We start from the raw sequence: 17504 nt of genomic DNA, 5'->3' as shown, positions 1-17504 counted from the left end.
CAAATGCTCCTCAGGAGAAACTCAGGAGAAATGCTGAATTGAAGTACAATTTTTATGTGGTGTTTTTCAAAGCTTCACCCTTTGAAGTATCTGAATTTAATGAACGATACATTAGCGCTCTCATAAAGGAATCTTGCTAATCTTGTTTAGTTTCACCGCAACTTGTGAGAAGAATGTGGCTATAGATTGAAAATAAAAGAAAGAGAACCTAACAAACCTATACAAGCTTCCTTTCAGACAAACCAAAGTTTCCAAAACCACAAACAGATTTTCAGTGGGCTAGTCTGACAAATGTTCTGGTAAAGAAAGGCTCAGTGCTGCTTTTTGACCAAAGCTCAACAGAGAACCAAGTTTTGTTTTTCTCTGCAGCATTAATTCAATTTCCCTCCAATATCCCCCTCAAAATGCAGTCATTCTACACGCGTGCACAAAATAATGTTATGTGAATAACATTAGTCTAGTGATAATAGCTTTATTGCCGCTCTTTTTCAATCGTTCTTATATCAAGACCTGTTGAGAAAAATATAAGACTATGAGCTACAGTTGCCTGATATAAGATCACATCAGCCATAAATCTGGTGGTCTCGGGTCGAGTAATCGGTATTAAAACTGTACGGTCTTCTTTGCTATGATTTTAAATGGGCAAAGCGGTGTGTTATGGCGGCGCAGGGATAGCATACAGGCAACAGTTTGATGTGGGGCCAAACCCCAGCACGCAAACCTTATATAGGGGTGACTTCATTCTCATCTGAACGCACACGCCACAATGTTGTGCTCAGCCTTCTCCCACATTCAAACTGAGCCCATTATTTTACCCATGTTTTACCATGTCAGGGCTTGAGCCCTTGAGATTAACAATGCATTTTTCAAGAGGCTTGGCTCACGAAAGCAGCCATCCTGCCATTACAACATAGACAAAACACAAGAATGACGACACACCAAAATAATAGTATTAGGTTAAACATTGGCAATTGTCAATCGTTTGCGTTTCCCTCTGTTTAAATTCACATTGATTGATGATTGGGTGTCATGTAGCTGATGCTCTTTCTGCAGGCTAATCCGGGCAGAGCACATGAACGTCTTCTGGACTGACTCAGTGCAAGCTCTAGGGATGGGCTACAAATGGACTCCTTGTCCATTTGATGGCCAGCCAGACCCCAAGATAGTTTTCTTTCTGGTGGCCGGATGGGGTCGAATACGGTCAACCATGCAGGAATGTGGCATATAAAAAGCACGAGAAGGTATTCGGGTGATAGATAGGTCAGTGGTACAATACTAATTACATTAGTGCTAGTGCAAAGTCAACTTTAGTGAGGTTCGACCTGTCCAACACTAAATATGAATAACCACCTCATAGAGATACTCAAAGTTCACGTGTATAGTCGAGGCCTATGTGCAAAAAGTGCCTAGTTCTAGTAATTACTGAGACTGATTTACTTAACTTACTTTACTACTCAAGTTTTATACAAAACCTGTTAAACCACATTCCATATTTCAGTATATTAAACATTTTATATCATTTATTATATTCCCCCATCATCCTATTGAAAAAACAAGGTGCCCATGACGGAACGACTCCCGTGGAAGCAATATCTATTAGATTCGGTTCGTCTCAAATCAGATGGTCCACTCCAAAGTATCTCTTCTGAGGTTACGATCACACAAATGATTGGCTGCAGAGAGTTGCTGCAGGGCTTTCCTCCCACACTTCACGGCATGGATGCCAGTTGTCATCTCTCCAGCTGACGTCCCTCCAAACCTTCTGGCTTGCTGCAAGAGCAACTCAAACAGCCCTGGACTCCGAGGTAGGCCTATCAAGAGTTCTTCCGCAGGTCACCAGAGGCTTGTGGGCGGAGGAAAAAATCGGGGAGATATTTGACTTATCTAGGTCCTAAATGAGTCCAGTGGAACACTTGTTCTGAGAAGCTTTACCCAAAGGCTATTTCATCAAAATATGAATATCATTTTTCTGACTAATTCTATTCTACTGATTTGTTATCTGCCATATGTCTAGTAAGGGCTGATGGTCTGTGTGTGTGTGTGTGTGTGTGTGCGTGTGCGTGTGTGTGTGTGCGTGTGTGTGTGCGCCTGTTTGTTTATTGTATTACCTACTGTTGAGTATGGACACACCCTGCTGCTCCTCTACATGTGAAGTTCCGAACGGAAGAAGAAAGTTCTTTGAATTGAATAGTTTACAATAGTGAAGTTCTTGTAGTACACTTTGCGCAGCTCATTCGAATGGTGTGAAATAATGTGAATTCATTAAGCAGGCTTTCTGACTCAAATATTCCCTGGCCTAGAGTATGGTGGCAAGTGTGGTCAACCTTATTGGAGAAATTAGACTACTTTCTCAAAGGTGATGAGGCAATGCAGTAGGCTAATAGCCAGCCAGCCAACTGCTCCCTTGGGCCCACCGTTTTACATCAGTACGCTTGAACTGAATACATAAAACTAACGCTTTTTGAACCATCCGCCCTCCTGGTTCCTGAACTTTCCTCAGGCAAGAGTCATCTGCTGGGACCCAGCAGAACCCCCAACCTCTGTAGTTTCATCCTCAGAAGGCCCCACTTTGCGACATTCCTGTGCGATTTACCTTGGACACAAGGCACGTCCCAGCAGATTACAAACATTTCAATGAATATTGGGCTGTTTCCATGGTTGAATATCCAGCTGTGTCCCACCTTGGCCAAGCTAAACAGCTGAGCGGCGCGTACATACCAGGTCCAGGTGAATCCCCAGGGGGGGGGGCTTCCCAACAGAACCTCTTCCAGAGGCTCTTCCACCGCCGCGAGGTGCAGACAGCAACCGTCGCTGGTTGTTACAGATACACCAACACTAAATGAATCAAGTACATTTTTATATGACAACACAGCTGCAGATGTAAAAAGCCAAAAGGTACAATTCATTACCCGCTAGTAACAGTTTAATCCTGTCGAAAACAGTACCGCTGCCAACTCAAGCACAAGGCGAGAGCTTTCATAAGTGACTACTGCCTTGTTAAAGCTCCTTCCTTGAGCTTATGAACAAAGTGGATTAGGGTTGAGGTTTGGGTCTGGCAATGATAGGAAATTGTGTGAAATTGAAGACTGTGATATTGACATGACTGTCTTACAAAAGCGGTGGTGACGATTCTCAGGTTTCAATGCTATCCTCAGATGACTATAGCACATGTGCGTGTGTGCACAGGGCTGTGTGGTTGACTCATGGCTATATTATGGATACATGAGGACACATGCCACACCCTTTGTCGTTGACTCCATTTTACCCTCAGGGCTGTAGCCAAGGGCGTAGGAACCGGGGGGGACGGAGGGGACGTGTCCCCTCCAATATCGGAGACGGGCGCATTTGTCCCACCTAAAAATTATACCGGATCTGTCAGGTTTCCGATATGTGTCCCCCCCAATGTTAAACTCATTCCTACGCCCCTGGCTGTAGCTATGGTCCATCTCCACTGGGAGGGTCCTAGGCACCCTCGATATTTACCAGGAGGGCCATAGCTACGGCCCATCTTTATCATAAGGGCCTTAGCTATGGCCCATTCTTACCAGGAGGGCCATAGCTACAGCCCATCTTTACCATAAGGGCCTTAGCTACGGCCCATCTTTACCATAAGGGCCTTAGCTAGGGCCCATCCTTACCATGAGGGCCGGCTACTGTCAATCTTTACAAGGAGGGCCCTAGCTATGGTTTATCTTCCCCAGGAGGGCCCCAACTGCACTCTATTTGAAATTGTGTCAAATTTTCTATTCACACAATCATTCTAGAAAGAGCTCACATTTGTGTGGGCTTAGCCAAATGGCATGAGAATAACTGGGATACAAGCCATTGATAGAAGTTTTTCTTTCTGCATATTTGGAGAGCCTTCCTTTCCCAACAGGTGGTAATTCAGACAACGGGGTAGCCCTGACCCGACCTCCTTACCTCTGTGGCTGCTGGATCCGGCCATGCGTGGACAGACTCAAAATAACAACGGAAATAAGAACGTACAAGGTCATGTATGGGGCTTTATTTACTTAATTTATTTAGATGCTACATAGTCCAACAAGGTTGGGTTTAATTTTTTATACACCAGAGACAACTTGACTAGGAATATTCTTCTTCTCAGATAGACGTATTTATTTATTTACTTACATACAAAACAGTTGCCCGACTGCTTATGGTGATCACGGTGATGGTCTGAGAGTCCAGGATAGGCCAGTGTAGTGTTTTCCTTTTTTATACAACCAAATGAGCACCAAATCAGCTAGTAACTGCCCTTAATTGTTATCTGTGGATTACCAAATCAATATTTTACAGTATTGGGGAAGGAGGGGATAATTAACAAAGTATTGGATAAGTTGGGTTATCACAGGTATGTGACATTCAAATCATGTCCATGAATGTGTAAAACTTTCCTTGGCAATGCCTTATGTGGCAAAACCCAACCATCTGGTAGGCCCTGTCCCAAAGGTAAAAACCTAAACAAACTGAATCAGATTAAGAAGTAAGGACAGCTACTATTTCACTGGCATCTGTTCACATTCAAAGAAACATAGGTAATGTACTGCTCATGCCCTCCACGTCTAAGCAGGAAGACATCCTCATAGTGATTAGAAAAAAAAAACCCTTAACAGATACAGGAGAAACACATCTACTGTCTATTTTTACATCCTCCCCCACACACCCTCGTACATGTACAAACCTAAATCGCAGATCTTTTTTATATATTTTATTTTGACAGAAGACAACGTCACCCTTTCTGGTTTAACCCACTGCTTGTGTCAAGCTGAGGCGATGGGACAACCTACTTAAAACTTTTCTTTTTCACTTAAATAATGCAAAATGGAACACCATTTCTGGGCTCTAAACTGCCACCTTCTTCTCAGTCTTTCCTGGTGTTATGCACATTGTTATGCAAATTAGAACAAAGTATTATATATAGTTATATATATATTCTTTGACAAGAAAAAAAAAAAGAACCCATGACATTTGAGAAGTAAATGTCCCAAGATGGTCCCTCTAAATTCCCCTACCCCAAAATAAAATCACTTCAAAAAAAAGACAAGTGTTTCAACCTCATTACATCTTAAATTAAACAGACCTCAACTGCAGTGGTGGATGAAAGGGTACCGGTGAATGAGGTGCTGCATGGTAAGCAGGAGCACTCATACAGCGCGCTGGGCACGCCCCAACACCGTGGATACCGTGTCACACGGCCCTTACTCAACAGTATCATGACAGATGCATGGCTCGGGAGGAAAAAACTAACAAACATGACAAAAAAAAGTGTCCAGGTCAAGAGTAGTTCGGCGGATAAAGCCTTGGATACAGACTGCGATTGTGGCTTACACACACACACACACACGCACACACACACACACACACGCACACACAGCCATTTCAAACATCCTAGTAACCAATGGTCACAAGGATGAAAACTTATATCAACCTAATCCTTAAATAAATTATTTATAATATACCAATCCAGAGCTCCTTATTTGGTTAGCTGCAGTGTTCTTAAATGCCTTGATCCGAGCAACAGACATTATGAAAAATAAAGAATGCAGAACAAAATCAAATAATTAGGATTGAGGAGTGCAAACCTACAGTGAAAGACATTGTTATCACAATGATAAAAAGCAACCCATTTAGCTTCAGAAATCCACATCAAACACTGTGGATGCATGCAATCAAGAATCTTTTCCAAACGAGGACTCAGAAAAGGAGAGCAGAAAGAAAGAAGAAAGAAATAGGCCAGAAAAGTAAAACATAAATAATTTATATTATGATTAGGAGATATATATATAGATATATCTATATCTATAAAGAGAGAGAGATTTAGCAAGGTTGTTCTCCAATCAAAAATGAGCCGGTTTTTACAAAGCCTCTGATTGGAGGAGTCAGTTTGATTGACAATAGCCCTATGTATGAGCCCTACCATCGCTCTGGAATTTTAATGTCTAAATTCCTTCCTTAAAGAGAGTTAAGCAGGAAGGAACACTGGAAATACTGTACAGTTGTAAGGGGGATGGATCATGTGTATGCAGGCTCTGTGGCCTCCCGTTGCTTAGCAAAAGAAACAGTGGTGCGCTTTGATAACATTCACTCAATGCAAATAACCCCCGCTGACTGTCCCCACCGTCTCTGCCACCACAACCGTGCCAGTGTTAGAATCTCCCTTGGTCTGACTCCCCGGCGTTAAAATTACAATTTCACAACGCAAAGAGCACCCCCCCCCCCCCCCCCACCCCACACACACACACACACACACACACCCAACCCCCCCCTCCCCCCACCACAGCCCACCCCCGGAACCATCACCAGTATGTCTGAACGTGGAAGGGAGTCAAAATGATTAGGTAGCGACTACACAGCGGCAAGACCTGTTGGGTTTGTTTGCTCATGACATGTTGACTCGTATTTCTTGTGTCGTGTGTGTGTGTGTGTGCGCGCGTGTGTGTGTGTGTGTTGATTTATACATAAATGACAATGAAAACTGGTACACCTCCCTCTGCCCCTCCCACCCACTGATATGGCATTTCTGATCCAAAAATCCCTAATCCGGGGTTGGTTTTTCCTTTGCCACCCTTTCCCCAACCACCCAACCCCTCCAGAATGCATGCTGCTGGCCGGGGGGAGGGGCCGTCTGACCCACACGGCGCTCTACAAGACCAGTTTGCCCACGATGACGCCCACCACGAAGAAGAGAACGATGAGGGCCATGCCGCGCACACTCAGCCCCTCCTCCTTCACCGCCATCGAGGAGTGCTGGGACGACATCATGTTGCTCTTCCTCATCCGCAGGCCATCGTCCTCCTAAACGGGGGGGAAATGAAACACAAGTGAATAAAAAAATAAAAGGCAAGGGAGGGAGAGAGAGAGGAAGGGAGGGAGAGAGGGAGGAAGGGAGGGAGGGAGGGAGAGAGGGAGGGAGGAAGGGAGGGAGGGAGGGAGGGAGGGAGAGAGGGAGAGAGGGAGAGAGGGAGGGAGGTAGGGAGAGAGGGAGGGAGGGAGGGAGAGAGGGAGGAAGGGAGGGAGAGAGGGAGGGAGGGAGGGAGAGAGGGAGGGAGGGAGTGTTAACCGGTTGAAGAGATAAGGCCGCTGACACGTTGGAGAATCCAGCAGGAAACAGGATCTGTTTCAATCTACAACACACTCGCTCCCCAAAGACAGTGAAAGGCGCCAAGACTTTACACACTTCACTTCCCACCAGCGGGTGAGGCAGTGCTGGGTGGATGTGTGGCCGGGGAGGGAGGGTCGTAGATTGGGGTGGGTGGGTGTGAGTGTGGGGGGGGTTCTCTGTTAGTTCAAGCCCAGACTCAAATCGGCCAGTCGTTCTGCCTCTGGCAATACTTAAATGGGAGGAGAAGGGGGGGGGGTGTCCAAGGGGCTGCTGTGAGTCAGGAAGGGGGACGGGGGGGCACTCTTACTTGGCTGTCTGTGGTGTGCATGTGCAGGGTGTGTGTATATACGTGTGTGTGATTCATCGCCAGCAAACTCCAAAGGCCCTGTACAAGACCCAGCTCTGGCGATTGTGATTGATGGCGTACTCATCGATGGGCAAAAAAAATGCATTATGGCCTTAAGACCCAGGGATCTGCAGCTGGTTATGGCTTGGCAGTCTTTACTACAGTCTAACAGCAAAGGGGCATGGGGGAGCACATTAAGATTATTTAGTGCATCTCAACTTGTGTCAGTCAAGCATCCCATAGTAGATTCCATCCCAACTGTAACTACAATAATAACATTAAACCCAAATATTGAATGTTATGACGTATGATGTAAAGACTTGTTAACACTACTGACACAAGTCTTGGCCTCCATCTGCAGACTGTGTAAATACCCTGGATCTACCCATGCTCCACATCCTCCCACAAGCTTGGGGGTGCTACATGAACGTGTGGTGAACAGAACGCACCCTGATCTGTTTGTTCTCTTCCCGTAGCCTCTGAGCCTCCATCTGCAGCCGCTTGCACTCCTCCATCACCTTCTTCACCTCCCCGTCGTCGAGGGTGGAGCTCATGGACCTCATGGACAGAGTGGAGGACTCGGACTTCAACAGGCCGGAGGACATCACCTTGTTGGAGTCCATGTCATGCTGGGAGAGAGGGAGGGAGTGGGAGAGAGGGAGGGAGAGGGAGGGAGGGAGAGAGCGAGCAAAACGTTAAAAACAGACACAATGTCACAGGTTAATTCTTCCATGGTGATTCCTGATTGAAAGGAGTGGCATACTATTTCCTCATTGTCCAAAGTAAAGGGTAGCATGTACTCACAGATAATGCTAGAGTAACATAGGTACAGCATATAGGTCCAAGATACTCAAGTGTAGAACCTATATCTTTTCACAAAGCATGCACTTTTTCAATTTACAATTGGCTAAAATGTCCACTGAGCTTCCTCAATCTGGATATGGAACACACGCATATTCATCAACATGTATTTTAGCAAGCATGTTAATTGAAAACTAGTTCTTATTTTAAATGAAGGCCTCTCAAGAGGCATCTCCTTTAGGAACGGGCCGGGATTTAATTTTTTTTAAATACAATATATATCACGCGCATGACACTCATCATACAGTGGGTAGCCATGATGAAGAAGGCCTGTTCTCTGGGATCTGATGTCTCTTCAGCTGCTTAAGGTTTGAGTAGAACCAAATGGACACCTTGTGGTGTGGTAAATAAACAGAGCAAGGGGTCTCAATGGAGAGATGAGGCAGACAGAGACAGAGAGAGGAGGGTAATTCCTTTAACCACCTTAAGTGTCATTTAATAACTTGAATGTGATACTGTTTTACGTTAGGTATCCCTCAGACAAGGTATTGAATAACTGTTTTTTAACACTTTAGTGGAGATTTGATCTATTTTCAATTGAATATTATTTAGCTTTCATGTCTCACTTGCAATAGGGAGGGAAAGGAAGAAGTGAGAATGGTTAGATGGACAAGAGAAAACCAGTGAACGATGTGAGTAGGCGATGGACGCTGGCAGCAGAGGGGTAAAGGTGAAGCCTGTACACGGTGTGACGTGCAGGCTCCTGGTGGAGAGATAATAATAATAATAATGGGAGAGACGGACGAAGCAGGGAGAGCAGGGGAGCATATGTGCTTACCGTTTTATCATTCTCCGCTGGAAGCTCAAACACACACCTCAACTTGGAGTCCATCAGCTCGTCTGGCTTGGCCTCCTTCCACTGTGAGACACATCAAATGGAGATTCGTTTTGACAACAGCCATGATAACAGGTCAACTCAACGGCTCTCCCATCAACAGCTCTCAATTAAACCTAAACCGAAACATCTGTAAAGCTTCATGTTTATTTCGCACTGCGATAATCTCATACTGTTTCTTAAGATGACGTCATTCCCCGAGGTCATGATTAGTCATTTTTGCATGGATGTCCAACAGTGAATAACGTGTTGATAAATGATCACATTTGAAATGAAAGCTGACTGCTTATGGACTACGATTTCTGTGCCGTTTCTTGGAAAAGTTAAGAAATTGTAGATTTCCGACACCGCAAGGCTGAGCCAAGGTAAGATGAGATTCCTTGCCGAATGAGGGCAACATTCCTCTCACGGCCTCTTGGTGTTAAAACGCTTCATATCAACGGGCCAGTAATATATACAAAGAGAAACCATCAGATTCAACAAGTGCCAATTACCACAGCTTTTGGACATTCCTGTTGTTCTCTAGGTCTGCATCTCTTGTGGAACAGAAAAGTGCAGAGATGTATGACTTGGTGGATCACTACTATCCATTTTACTGCCATCAACAGCCCTCCTCCTCCTCCACACACAGGCCTGGACCCTCACAACCGTGTCAACTATGTCACAGTTGTGCGTTGCACAACACTACTCCCTATGCCTGCAATGTGTCAATGTTGTCCAACTCCCTTGTCTCGATTCCCTGCCATATCCTAAACACACCTGTCATACAGAAAATTTAATTGCCTTAAATATGATAACATTAAACTATCTATTACGCAAGGGAAGGACCACACACACAGACACACCCACACCCACACTTAATGTTAACCACACTTTTTATTGCACTTTGTAAGGAAGTTCATTTACAAAAACTTGCAGAGATAGTATCTTAAGGTCACTGTGTCTTTGTTTTTTCTTTTGAGTAAATTCATACTTTTTCAGCTGCATCATAGCTTATGAAAAAGGGCATACAAGAGTGAGGGCCCTAGTAGATAGTACATAAAAGGGGCAAGTGCCCTTTTAGTTCAGAAATTTGCTTTTTGCTCTGTGAAACAAAATTTTGTCAAGATGTGGCAACTACATCAGGACAATGTTGGCAACAGAACACCTATGCCTTGCTAACACATTTAAAGCTATACCTGGAGCCTGTAGTGACAACTGACACACTAGAAAAGAAATAATGGTCATGCAAGGTAAGAAGAAAGCGTAAACTTACCACTCCCTCCATATCGATCATGTCTGGCGGTGCCAGCATGGACTGGACCATGAACTTATGTTTGCTCTTCTCATTCGGATCATACTCGAAAGGTTGCAGCATAACTGAAAAAAAAAAGGAAATACAAAAGTTGACATCTGAGAATTTTGAAATTGTTCTTGTTTCCTTTCGCTAATCATAATATACTTTTTTCATTTCCTCTGACACATTTGGTACAATCAGGGAGACCATGCAACAATCGGTTTTAGTGAATGAAAAGACTGAAAAACTGCAGAATGCCAACACTTGAGGAATGCTGCTGATTAGGCCCAGCAAGCTCTTCTACAGTTACAATCCTTTCTATCCTCAGCGGTTCCACATCAGCTTTCCGCACTAAAGAGGAATTAGCGAGTATCGAATGCCCGCAGATTTGTCAAACAGAAAACTAGGCTTAACGATTCTAGGATGGACTTCTACTTAAACGCCCTCGTTTGTTGGGAAATACGGTGGAGATCATTTACTTCCATGTGCATGCTACCATGACAGGAAAAACAGTGATGGATCCCCAAATATCACAGGGAGGGGTGTTTGTGTGTGCGTGTGTGTGTGTGCAGGGTGGGGGGGGATGATGGCTCTGCCAGCCTCCAAGCCTGTTGCTTCTCATCTAAAATATTACATATTGCTCTAACGGAAAGCAGGCGTTTCGGTTGGAACACTACTTAAATCCATCACCACATCAGTTCACTCAGTCACTTGCGTGTTATTTGATGTCAATCCAAGGGCCAAAGAGGCATTTTATGGCTGTAATGATGATTTACGATGATCACTTTCTCATGTCGAGTATCTCGGCCACGAGAAGCTCACTGTCAAGAGGGAACATGAAATGGCTCTTGATCGGTGATCTTTTTTTCCCTTCTGCCCTTTATTACTGTTGTTAAAGAGGAGTGAGATTGGAACTCAATAGGCACAGTTGGACATCAGTGCCAGCCCCAATGTGCAATGCGTGTGTGACTCTTTGGCTTTCATTAGAAACAAATGACCTCTTAATTTCAAAGTCAGAGTTGGAGTTCTCAGATGTGGCCACCAGGATGGTTCCCACATATATGGTACGTGCCAATTCTCCCTGGAGTAGAAAACCTCTGCGTTGCAGTGCCCCATTACAGCAATCAAAGCAGTTCAATATCACAAACCAGAAACAGACGGCAAGAACAGATTGAGAATGTCCTGTTGCAGTCAGACCCAATTTGCACAGCCATCCACCTTGGGTCCGAGGGGACAATGCTGGGGAATGGAGGCAGGAAGGCTTGTTAGTTATTTGAGAAAAAAAACCAGAATAGCATAAAGGGGTCTGAATTTGGTCAAATGGAAAAACCAGAAAGAAAAAATCATGGACATGAATTTTTCTTTGATCTAAAGACTTTAAGCAGCCTTTGGAAAAGGGGTTCTTATGCTACTAATGGTATTTCATATTCTTACTTCAGAGTGCAATCACTCATTAACGTCATAGTTGCTAATTGTAGTATGCATGCAAAGCCAAGACATGGTTTTTGGGCTGTTTGTTGTTCATTAATTGAGCGATAAATAGGGAAAGGGAAGGAGGTGATAGGAAGTTTCCTTTAAGCAAGTAATTAATTGTGTCCCGAGAGAATAGATGGTACAGCATCAATTAGATATTTACCGTAAAGCATTTATATGAGGGTCTGCTTCAACCACAACCTCGCCCCGTTTGCAACAACAAAGTATGATAAGCATTAAGGGGCCTTGATCAACAACCTGAGAAACCTCTTTCTACTTAACACGTGCAAAGGAAGTTTGACCCGTGCCCTGCAAGTCGTCCTGGTACATCACTATTCATAAGGAAGAAGTGGTCAAAGATCAGCATACTAAGAAATTGAGAGTGTAAACCATACTAAAATCAACATACAAGCTCTTAAGACATACGCCTTCAGGGGGTAAAACACCCCATATAGGCCATGCCCATGAGGCTTTTTTTTCTTCCAAATTTGGCATTTCAGCCCTGGACTTCTGCTGCCAGACTTCTGATTGTGTTCTCATGGGTCCCTCTCATTCAATAAAATTCATTAGCAAGAAGAAAAAAATATCAAAAACGTAACTAATCTATTCCACTGTGGTAAGTAACCACCAGCCACAAAGCCAATGCTGGTAAGTTTTGACGGGTGCTGGTAGGTTTTGTCATCGCCGCCAGGGATTCTGGTGGGTTACCATCCATCATTAAGAAGTCATACTCCATTAATACAATCCCAATGCATGATGAAACCAGCTGTTCTGGCAGGATGGCAAAAATAAACATTACCTAAGCATCCTGCCCCGTTATTCTGACATGTCATAATAATGTAAATAATGCATGTAATTGGTGATAGGTATTAGCCTAAATCTGTTGCAAATGACACATTTCCTGTGCTGTCATAGTGCGGACACACTTTAACTAAGCTCCCTGGAAACTATGGCTGCTGCGTTGACATGTTAATGAGGATGATTGCAATAAAAGTTACCCGGCTTTCTGACTGAGAGTGTTAAGATGACCTGTGGGACAAACATTCCATGTACAAGAATTTCTGAATTTTTACCAAGGAACGGATCAATATTGGTTGACATAAGGGTTGTGGAGGTGTTCATACCGCATAATTTTTCCACTGGACACTGCATAACAACAATTAAGCTTCCACCACTGAGCCAACACATGACACATCAAAGATTTGTAGGTATCCAGTGGCAGAGCGGTGCCTTTTTTCATTTTGACAGAAGGAAATTTCGACACTGCTATTTATACTGCTCTGCTGAGAGCAAGTAGTCGGAGACTCAACTGCAGGGCACATTTCAGGGGGTGTGAGTGATCTGCTGCAGTCGTAGAGCTGACTGTTACTTAATTTAAGCCTGGATATTTGGTTTTAATAAGTCATTTCAGTTCAAATTCTTGAGGGATAGGGGGCTATTTTGTATTTTATCTTCATGTTATATTTGTGAATGAACACAGCAGGACAAGGATACAAATTGCATACAATGACAATAGTGTTATGGCTTGCTCTCAATATTTGAATTGGATACTTGTTCTGCGTCTACTGGCGTGGCAGACTTTATTGCAAAATAACTGCAATAATAACTGCACCAATGCATTGGGTTTGAAATGGGTGTTGGATGATATATAGCTGTTTTCCAGGAGCTGGTTGTATTTCGTTGGAAGTACAAAGTAGAAACTTACAGTAGGAGCTGGCATTGGACAACATGACACTAATTCTAACAAAACCCTGCAAATACTGCAGGGTTTCTCTAAGGACCATGGGGTGTTTGCAATTTTGATCACCTGAAAATTCAACCAAACATCCTAAGACCTCCTATAGGAGCCCTGTGCCTTTGACTGAAATTAGACGACCAAGGTTAAGGATTGTACTTGGCTTACTGTCATGGGACTAAAAGTCCCATGCCATTAGTCCACTTCAACGTCTTGAAGTGGACTAATCAGGTGGATAAATGTCGATAGCAAAAATCGGACGGTGCAGAATTGTAAAGCCACTGGTCACTACCATCACAAGTTGAAAGTGTTACCAGATATGCTGGTTTGTAAAAGGAGTCTATGCATGTAAATAGCAGAAGTGGTGAAGCATTGACACCCGAGACGGTATCCGTCTCCTTCACCTAGCACCACTGTGTAAAATGTCTGTTAGGGGGAGAGCAAGGGGGTGAGAAGGACAAGGAGTATCTTGTACCTATGCTCGATACTATCTGTGTGTGCTCCTGTTTCTGGGCATACAAGATGAATAATTGTGACCTGTAACTCTTTACACAAATACCTCTGCCTCAAAACACTCTGACCATATTGTACTCTAAACAATAGGACATAAGGATAGGCTGCCCGGCCTTTAGAGAAGCAAGAGCAGTGTAAACTGCCATGGCCTTCATCTCTGCCGTGTCACTCTTGGGATCATTACCGGAGACATTGATTGAAGTGCCGGCATCGATGATGCCGCTGTTTGGCCGGACACAGTACCGGCGAGGGGCTGTCGTCTTCACCTTGAAACACACATTCCGGTCTGTAGGGTTTGAGAGCTTGAGGGTCGTGGTGACCACGTCTGAGAACGGACCTGTGTGGGTAAACATGAGTAGAATTGAAGAAAGTTGGATTGAAAGACACATGGGGGGGAGGGCATTATGATAGAATAACACATCAGCACTTTTGAGGGCAATATTCTCAATGTATTTTTTCCATCCTTAAATCGCATGCTCTTCACTTTTTTTACCAAGAAAGTCATAAAAGACACATTACGTCTCTCTGTGCCATTTTTCGGCTTATTGGGTAAGAGACCTAGTTAGTTGTCCTCCTTAGTTCAAAATTATTTATTTATTGGTTGGGCATTCATAAAAGGAAGACTGCACTGCATACCCATCATTATTATATTAGTTAAGCAGGTCTTGTACTAAAAAGCATGACCACATCTCTGATGATGGGTATGAAAGACCTGTCAACTAAATCCTTGGCTTTCCCAAGAGGAAAGGATTCAACTAAGTTAACCTCATCACAGCCAAACCAATAAGAAACCATTAGACATTAACAAACGTAACCCATCTCCTTAGCTGTCTTTAATGTAAATGAGAATGTACATTTATTTGTAAAGCACATTTAAAAAACAACAACAGTTGACCAAAGGGTAGATGGGTCAACAACTAAAGACTTATGACTAATGGGTTGATAAACATTGATTGATTGCCCATTGGTATATGTTGACCTAGTGAACAATAAGCCTCTTGTCATTGTGGTGTAGTAGTTATTATGTCATAATAATTGACCTATGTGGTGAGGTCAAAGAGTATTTCTGGTAGTACTAATAAAAATGAGGGCAATCAAACTCAAGATGTGATGAACAAGATGTGACAAACATTTATCAAAATAAATGCAAAAATTGCCAATGCAATTAGTAGTAAAACTGGAACTGGCCACATTATTTATTATTTATGCCATCATGATATGCCTATTTTCTTTAATCTACTGATAAAATAGCACACAGCAATAAATAAATAAATATGGTAACTCTGATATCCAGGTTAATTATATGAATTGCATTTATATCATTGTTTTAAGCATTTTGTGTCATAGTGACTTTTAGTCATAGTGTTGATTTTACTACTATGCCGTGCTCTAGAGTGAGTTTGACTTGCGGAACAATAAAGATGAACAGAACTGACTGAAAATAGGATATAGTATATTAGCCTAATCCCGAACAGGAAATTAGGAAGGGTATATGCGTTATTTTATAGATATAAAAATGCAGTCAAAAAACATTTTAGCTGAAAAATCTATGTTTATGTCATTGTAAAACATTTGTTGTAGATTGTTGCTGTTAACTTGTCTCAATTTCTATGAGGATCCAATTTACTACTGCTGTAGGTCTACATCTAATATTAAGCATTTGCAAGCCATTCTTTGTAAATAGGTATAGGCCGCCTAAGTACAATGAGCACATGATTGCCAGAAGGGAGTTAATATATTGTGACTGATGATTACGGTCCAAGAGGCCCGTCATGTATTTATTGTTTATTTTTATCTTATATTGCAATTATATCAAACACATAATTTATCTTCTTTTAGTAAAAGAAATAAAAAAGTCAACAAGCAGAAATACAGTGGAATCAAAATAGTGATTCGTTGAAATATTGAACAAACTTGGAATCAAAATGACGAAAATTATGTTATGATGGTCTGGATGTCTTTAGGTCACGTGGTTTAAGTGACCCAAGCAAAGTCTTCCAACCTGAAAATATACGGGCTACCATACTGTTATTACGTTTATACAAGCATCCACGTGTTAAAGGAGACAGAGAAATGCTTCCACGGACACATCGAAACCCAACGATTCTCTTTCAGCCTTAAGTCGTAGGTTAAGTTTAAAGCAAATTAAAATAAAACACAGTATTTTCTAAAACTACCCAATCGTTTCCATTACCAATAATGGTGCACGGTTTAACACTAGCAGGGTTTGCCTGGCAATGTTGCGTTTACAACAGACAACTCTTCAGCTGACAACCCAGTACATGAAGAAACAAGGGCTATACAGTTTTTTCCATTTTAGTTGACAGCTCCCAGCTGGGTGGCAATCTGACAGACACAGCCAATCAGAGACCACGCTAATGCTTGTTAGCTAAACCTACTAAGAATATAGCCGCCACTGATCAGTACACTGTATATATTTGAATGACAGTTCTCATTATTTCTGTCATATTTGTTCCATATTGTAACATCTAAATTGGTTTTCCTTTGCACACTGCTTGGTGACTGTTTCTACACGAGAAATGTATAATACGGCCTGGCTAGCAGCGCAAGCTAATCCAGCTAACTAGCTAGCTGTCATGTCCATTGCTCGAGCTAGCAACTGACCTGGCGTTCGTCCTTATAACGTGCTTTGCAAAAATATTAAACGGACACATTGCCGTATCAAGTACTGCAGGTTATCCTCGATTTGGCGACCGTAAGCCAGTAGTCCATACCCTTGTTGCAGAACCCCCCCCCCCACACACCCCCCTTGATGTCCAAGCTGGGCCCTCCCCTCTTACCTCGGAATTTCAGTTCGTGCTGAGGCTCCAAGAGCAGAACCTGTTCTGGCCTGGCCATATCCCAACCACTCAAACGAGATTATCGCAATGCAAGCAGTTCAGGCAGGTGAGTCGTATTACAGTGTTTTTAAGTATTTCTACGTCTAGAATTATTCTATAGGATAATTAGCCTTGGTTACACTGCCCCCGGTCACTGGTGCTATACTCGAGCTACTAGCGGCTGTTGTGATGCAGCAGGAAGAGAGTGAGAGAGGCTTGTGCGACGTCATTGCCCCTGCATACTTGCATAGCCACTCAACAGGGAGTGTGTGAAAGGGTTGATTCGAGAGTTAAGGCTGAGGTAAAGGCCATTAACCAAGGGGGAATATAACAAGCCCCTCATCCCTAGATATTTTATTCTCAATGAATTGCTTTGAGAGCCTGTTGTGTTATTCTAGATGATTAATATAAATATATTTCTGGGCAAAATGGGGCATACAACAATATTACATTTGACATCTCTCAAGAGTTCAGTAGAATATAATTGTAATAGTACTAATAGTCGTCATAATTCACAGTTTTG

The 17504-nt window shown here is 43.0% G+C and overlaps 1 protein-coding gene across 1 annotated transcript; it reads right to left on the bottom strand.

The window, feature by feature from the left end:
* Positions 1 to 6297: 6297 nt before the first annotated feature.
* On the bottom strand, positions 6298 to 17165 carry vapb (VAMP (vesicle-associated membrane protein)-associated protein B and C). Its single transcript, XM_079747342.1, has 6 exons — positions 16943 to 17165; positions 14326 to 14478; positions 10400 to 10503; positions 9088 to 9168; positions 7898 to 8077; positions 6298 to 6795 (listed from the first exon to the last, which is right to left on the bottom strand). Exons 1-6 carry the CDS (start codon positions 16998 to 17000, stop codon positions 6643 to 6645), a joined length of 729 nt encoding a protein of 242 aa, XP_079603468.1. The 5' UTR covers positions 17001 to 17165; the 3' UTR covers positions 6298 to 6642.
* Positions 17166 to 17504: the final 339 nt, after the last annotated feature.

This window comes from Pollachius pollachius (assembly GCF_949987615.1).
Source record: "Pollachius pollachius genome assembly, chromosome: 12".
Lineage (NCBI taxonomy): Eukaryota > Metazoa > Chordata > Actinopteri > Gadiformes > Gadidae > Pollachius > Pollachius pollachius.
Note: the sequence above shows the minus strand (reverse complement) of the source record. Positions and strands in the feature narration are given on the sequence as shown.